This window comes from Stomoxys calcitrans, chromosome 2 (genome assembly GCF_963082655.1).
Source record: "Stomoxys calcitrans chromosome 2, idStoCalc2.1, whole genome shotgun sequence".
NCBI lineage: Eukaryota > Metazoa > Arthropoda > Insecta > Diptera > Muscidae > Stomoxys > Stomoxys calcitrans.
Genome location: NC_081553.1, coordinates 46931527 through 46939005, shown reverse-complemented (window position 1 = coordinate 46939005; position 7479 = coordinate 46931527). Strand labels below are relative to the sequence as shown.

The window sequence follows — 7479 nt, the reverse complement described above, 5'->3', positions numbered from 1 at the left end:
TATAACTTGATATAGCTTCAATAGCATAACAGATCTTGTTCAATGTTTGTCTAAAAGAGATACCGCGCATAGAGCTCGACAAATGCGATCAATGGTGGAGGGTATATAAGATTCGGCCCGGCCGAACTTAGCACGCTCTTACTTGTTAGACTTAGCATAATGGATAAGTCTTGTTGTAAGGGCAGTGAACTTTGCGTCTTCATAATAAGCCCTTTTGTTCATTGTGGCATTTTTATGTTTTTCAAGTTCCCCTGAACAATTCAAAACTGTTTCATAAAGCTCTTTTTGTTTGTTTTTAAATGCGACTCCATTTTTATTTTTTTAAGCCAACCTATATTATGTACTACACAAACAAAATATAGGCCTATATATAGAAATAAAGAACAAGAAGAACAATTCACATGAACATTGTGCAACATTTGAAATTTTGTTGTTATTATATGGCTGGTGTTGTTTTTGTTGGTTTTCAACTGGTATTGCTATTGCCACAGTTTTGTGGCAAATAAATGCTAAACAATGGGCCAGAATAAAAAGAAGCACATTTGCGATGAATTGCCAACGCAAGTAAACATAAAAATATTGTTGCAGCAATTGTTGGCAATTGTTTGGTTTAAGTACTAACCAAGTACCAAGTGTACACTGCAGCTGCTGCTGGTACTGCCGCCAACGCAGTTGCATCATGCTGGCCTGCATGTGTATGGCATACACATTCAAATGCAGCGCCAAACTGCAAATTGCTCCTGCTGTCGAGATTTAAAAATTTATTTCTTCCTTTTTTTTCCGCCCCAACACATTAATTGGCTGTTGTTTGCTGACAGTTGTGGTGCATAATTGTTGACGTGTTGAATTGCAGGCGGAATTGCATGTGAAAGCCGGGAATAAATGCGATTGACACCAATGTCGAGAACAAATGACAACGATAAAGATTCAATGCATTAAAGTGGACATTTTTGTTGTGATACTTCTGGGTTAAATAAATAAAAGAAAAAACTTATTAAAGCATACCCATCACCTCTGATAAATGTGGTCAAAATTCCATAAGAAATGCACCATTTACGGGTCTATAGCGGCTATATCAAAATATGGTTCAATCTAAGCCAAATTCGCTATACGGACACCGAGAAGTGTAACACAATTCACTGTTTCAAATTTCAGCGAAATCGGGCAAAAATAGGCCTTATCTGTACTTGATTGTAATTCAAGACTATAAGACTACTATGTTCTAGTATGGGCCCATTTGTACCATATTCGACAAGATGGGTAGGGGTCCCATACAAGTCACGGTACCAAATTTTAACAAAATCAAATAATAAGTACGCCATTTATGGATGAAGGATCTTGAATCGGCTATACGAAATAAACCCAAATAAACCCAAAAGAAAAAGTTAAAAAAGACCCAAAAAATGTCCATACAATTTGGGACTTATTGGGGAGTGACATAAGCCCAAAATTTTTGGAAGTAGTTCCATAATTTCGGGGACTTATTGCATTTTTGTTCCTAATCTAAAAATTAAGTCTCAAATCTTGGCACATACTCAAATTTTTTCCTTTCGAATTATTTTTTCATTTCATTTATTTCACTTTTTTTGGGTTTCATTTCGTTTTTTTTTTTAATTTGGGGTTTATTTAATTTTTATTTAGGACCTAGTTCATTAGGACTTAATTCAAATGCAAATTTTGCCCATGAACATTCCACTAAGGAGCTGGGGCAAACTTCTCACATATCAATGAGTTCACTCCGTTTCAAGTTTTTAAGATCAATGATAAGGGTCCTCCTTTTTATAGAAGAGTCCGAACGGCGTGCCGCAGTGCGACATCTCTTTGGCGAGAAGTTTTACATGGCAAAGCACCTCACCAATGTTGCCAGCATTAGGAGGGGAAAACCACCGCTGAAAAATAATCTGATGGTCTCGCCAGGATTCGAACTCAGGCGTTTGGCGTCATAGGCGGACATGCTAACCTCTGCGCTACGGTGGCCTCCACTTAATTCATTAGCCTTTGAATCGGGAGATCGGTCTGTATTTCAGATTAATTCAAATACAATCCGATCTGAACTATACATGCTTCTCATAGACTTCCAAAGTCCCCATAAAGCTTACTGTGCCAAATTTCATGAAAAATGGAACTTTTTGACCAATTTTCCTGAAATTTGACCTCTTTTATGTATCAAGGATTTATTCGAGATCGGTCTCTATGGGGTCTCAGTCAAAATTTGTTCCTATATACCCCATTTTCAAACTTAACCTGCCTATGGATAAAAAAAGCCACTGTGCAAATTTTCAGCCCAATATCTTAATTTTTAAATACGTAAAGCGTATTTACAACAGACAGACGGACGTGCATGTAGATCTGGCAAACTATCGATAATGGCCACAAATGATATTTTCGATATTTCTTACAATAAATATTGACAGTATCGATACTAACGTCAATTCAAATCAGAAGATCAGCTTATACAGAAGCTATGTCAACACATAGATCGAATAAAACCAAATTGAATAAAGTCTGTTGGAAGTCATGAGAGAAATCATTGACAAAATCTTAGCCTAATCGAATGAAAATTGCGTTCTTTATAGGAGCAATGGTTACTTTTATACCCTCCAGCCATGTCCGTCCGTCTGCTGAAAGCACTCTAACTGATCGAAGGAGTAAAGCTAAGCGCTTGAAATTTTGCACAAATACTTTTTATCAGTGTAGGTCAGTTGGGATTGTAAATGGATCATATCGGTCATGTTTTGATTTAGCTGCCATATAAACCGATCTTGGATATTGACTTCTTGAGCCACTAGAGGGCGCAATTGTCATCCGATTTGGCTGAAATTTTGCATGCTAAGTATGGATCATAACGGTCAATAACCTGATATAGCTGCCATATAAACCGATCTTGGATATTGACTTCATGAGCCACTAGAGGGCGCAATTGTCATCCGATTTGGCTGAAATTTTGCATGCTAAGTATGGATCATACCGGTCCATAACCTGATATAGCTGCCATATAAACCGATCTTGGATATTGACTTCTTGAGCCGCTAGAGGGCGCAATTGTCGTCCGATTTGGCTGAAATTTTGCATGCTAAGTGTGGATCATAACGGTCAATAACCTGATATAGCTGCCATATAAACCGATCTTGGATATTGACTTCTTGAGCCATTAGAGGGCGCAATAGTCATCCGATTTGGCTGAAATTTTGTATGCTTAGTATGGATCATATCGGTCCATAACCTGATATAGCTGCCATATAAACCGATCTTGGATATTGACTTCTTGAGCCACTAGAGGGCGCAATTCTCTCCTGAATTGGCTGAAATTTTGCATGCTAAGTATGGTTCATATCGGTCCATAACCTGATATAGCTGCCATATAAACCGATCTTAGATATTGACTTCTTGAGCCACTAGAGGGCGTAATTGTCATCCGATTTGGCTGAAATTTTGCATGCTAAGTATGGATCATATCGGTCCATAACCTGATATAGCTGCCATATAAACCGATCTTGGATATTGACTTCTTGAGCCACTAGAGGGCGCAATTGTCATCCGATTTGGCTGAAATTATGCATGAAGTGTTTTGTTATGAGTTCCAAGAACTGTGCAAAGTATGATTTAAATCGGATCTTAACCTGATATAGCTTCCATATAAACCAATCTTGGATGTTGACTTCTTAAGCCTCTAAGATAAGACTTGCTCCCTTATCCAAAGGAGTCAAGCGGCACAAATACTTGGTATCAGAGTAAGTCGGTTGGGATGGTAAGAGGGCCATATCGGCCCATGTTTTCATATATCTCCCAAATTAACCAATATTCTGATTATAATCTCGGAGCCTTTAGAGAGCACAATTCATATCCGCTTTGGCTGAAATGTTGCACAATTAATCCCTCCATAACCTGATATAGCTCCCATATACGATTTGGCTAAAATTTTGCACAATGACTTTTCCTATGGTCTCCAACATCCAAACCAAGTATACCCCGAATCGGTTCATAACCTGATATAGCTTCAATAGCATAGCAATTCTTATCCTTTGTTTGTTTATAAAAAGATACGGGGCAAAGAACTTGACAAATGCGATCCATGATGGATGGTATACAAGATTCGGCACAACTGCACATAAATCGTTTTCACTTGTTTTGACTTTAAGACGAAACTCCCAAAAAAACCAATCGCCCGATTTGACTTCTTAAGCCTCTAGAGGGCGCATTTATAATCCGATTTGACTGAAAGTTTGAACGTGGTATTTTTTTATGATTTCTAACAACTACGACAAGAACTGTCCATATCGGTCAATAACTTGATAGAGCTCAGACATATTTGAAAAAAAAAAATCATTCAAACCTATGCCATGCGAACAATGGGGGAGGGTATATAAAATTCGCCACGGCCGAACTAAACGCTGGCCCACCTATCCCCAATAGGTAAGCGATATTTACTGTAAATACCATATAGGGCGATTTCTAGATTTTAATTGGCTTTTTTGCACATAAAGTAGACTTGGCTATAAAAGCATTGCTACCGCCATTAATTTTATCTTTGACTTGTTTTAAATAAAAACCATTCAATATTTTTGTAAGCAATTTTTATATGTATTTTTTTTTTTATTTTTGTATTTCTCGTGTGTTTATAATTCAAGTAATAATTATATTATTAACATTTTATCTTTTCATTTTTCGTACGTAATAATTTAACTAATGTTAACTAATAAAATAAAAAAACAAAACAAAAAAATAATTCTTAAAGCAAATGATTTACACTAATCAATAGTTTGTAAAATAAAAATACAACTTAAAATAGATTTATATAAATATTCATAATATATTAAATATGTTACAAGCGTTGATTAAATGTTTTTTTTTTTTTGTTTTATTTTATATTTTTGAGCAATTGAGACATATACAAAGTTTGGTAATTGGAAACTTTACATTCGAAATTGGAGTTATTTATTATATACAGGAAATATATATATATATAGGAACAATAAATAATATACGAGTATCTAAGGGTATATGGGAGGTTTTATACATAGGTTAAGGTTTTGTTTATATTTTTAGGATTTTTTGTTTTTTAAGATTTTTTTTTTTATTACGATATGTTACAAGAGTTATTTATTTATATTATATTTATTGTTTTTTTTTTTTTTTTTTTGTTTTATTATATGTGTTTTTGTTTTTCTTTCTTCGTTATTTATGAAACCAGATTTATTTTTCTTTATATTTGCAAAAGATTTTCTTTAAAATGTTTTTTCAGTTATTCTATCAAAAAATATTTGCTACGGTGTGTTATTTTTGTTTGGTTTAGACTAATACAAATGATCAGTGAAGATGGCTAAAGTAATGTAACGTAGTTAACGTAACGCCTTACGAAACACAATACGCAATCGATAATGCCAATGGAATTTATTCATACTCTAGGTTTTAAATACCTTTCGTTTAGGTTCCATATTGTAATGAACGGTCGATATACCTGTTTGGGGAGGTTCTCGGTTAGGCGTTCGCATTGGTTAATTGACCCTTAATTTGAATATATGATTTGTGTTTGTTGGTCACCAATAAACAGCAAACAAAAATTACCATAAATCTTTCCACCCATCTAAAATATATTTGGGTTTGGGTTTTTTGTGTTACGTTATGACTTATCACGTTACGTTACGTGACGTTACGTATTAATTAACTTATTACCATAGCACAAACTTTCTCACCAGCAAATTGGCTATTGCACAATTTAATGTGCGGTCAAAATGCCTATACGTTAGTTTGGGATTTTTGGGTAATGTAATGTTTTATCATGTTACGTTTAACAGCGTTTTTTTACGTTATGTAACAAATGATGTCTTAATTTTTTCATTTGCTAAATAAAAAAGCCCTTTTTAATTGTACTACGTTACGTTATTGTGTTCCGTTAGGGTACGTTGTGTGGCGTTACGTTACGTTTCGTTGCGTTACGTTTTTACTTTACCTTTTGTTTTTTGCACTTTATCTGCCCTTTGGCTACATATTGCAATTTTTCTTCCAATCATCTTCACCTTTCATTTATCGTTAATTATTTGTACATGCTTCGCGCGCGTATGTCTCATATACGTTTGGCACTAATTTCATTTATGAAGCATGATTGCTCTTACATTTTTCTCTATACATTTAATGAGTTTTTGTTTTTTACAAAATTTTTCATTGTTTAATAAATTTTATGATTTTTCATTTGCTCACTGGCATTGAGATTGAAATTTAAACTTCCATTGACCTTTTCCTCCAGGCCTAAGCAGGCCTTGGGCAAGCCATTCAAAAGTCTCTCCATTGCTGGAGTTTTTGTACGCGTCGGCAACTCTAACCCAGACTGTTGCTGATGATTTGTTGTAGTAGTTGATGGAGTGGTAGCAGTAGAGTGACCATTTGTTGTTTGGCAAAACTTTCCAGCCATTTCCTCTACATTGTGGGCCCCAGTAGGTGGCGTCAGGGAATGATGGTCCTGTTCATGATGCTGCTGCTGCTGCTGATGCTGCTCTTCATCTTCATTTTCCACATCTATGGCTGTATCGTCTGCCTCATCGGACTCAGTGTGTGGACTGTGCGTTGGCGAGGGAGGTGTTAACCTTGTATTAGCATGTAGACTTCCCACCCCCAGTGTGGGGAATGGGGATGTGGTCACACGCATTAAATGTTGCAAATGCTGATGATGATGGTGCTGATGATGATGATGATGGTGATGATGTAGAGGCAGATGATGATGAAGACTTTGCTGCTGTGAGTTTGGCGGCGAATTCGGAGTATTGGGTCTACCACATTGTGACGTGGTGGCCGTTGAGGGCGCTCCAGCTGCTGCAGCTGCCACTGCGGCCGCTGTCAAACACCCCACCCCCTATACCAGTGAAGACAATGGTGGCCGGGGAGGGCTGTTATTGCGTGCTGCTGCTGCCGCATAATATTGCATGGCATGTGGATGGGGTGGTGGTGGTGGCACAAACCCCGAAGTGGTGCCATCATGATACAAAACGGGTACTCTCACCAAACGTTGGGCCGCATGGGCCATATTTGCCATATTGGCAGCCTCTAGCTCGGCAGCCAATTGACGCTTCCATTTATTGCGGCGATTTTGAAACCAGATTTTCACCTGAGTCTCAGTGAGACGCAATGAGGCAGCCAAGCCAGCCCTTTCGGAAGAGCTTAGATAGCGTTTCAAGTCGAATGTGGATTCCAGCTGGAAAACCTGGGCCCTTGAGAAGACAGTGCGTGTTTTCTTTTTACGTTTATTTTGACTAGAATCACCCTGAGGCGAAGAACCATCTGAGGGACCATCAGTGCCGTCGTCTTCTTCGATGATTTCCTCACCCTCATCGTCGGATTCGTTGGAGCTGGTGGGCAGTAGATAACTGGAATTTGAATGCGTTGAATGATGATTGAGGCCTGAGCCAGCTCCTCCGCCGCCCCCACCGCTAGAGCTTGTGGGTGTTGTGGCCTGATGGGGTTGTGACAGATGATGATGGCTGTGAT

The 7479-nt window shown here is 37.5% G+C and overlaps 1 protein-coding gene across 1 annotated transcript in view; it reads right to left on the bottom strand.

The window, feature by feature from the left end:
* Window positions 1–6838: 6838 nt before the first annotated feature.
* The window catches only part of LOC106089271 (homeobox protein Hmx), a 53452-nt gene continuing 52811 nt past the window's right edge, over window positions 6839–7479 (bottom strand). Inside the window, exon 3 of the mRNA XM_013255091.2 lies at window positions 6839–7479. This exon is cut by the window's right edge and continues 183 nt beyond it. Coding sequence (XP_013110545.2) covers window positions 6848–7479 — 632 coding nt within the window. The 3' untranslated portion in view covers window positions 6839–6847.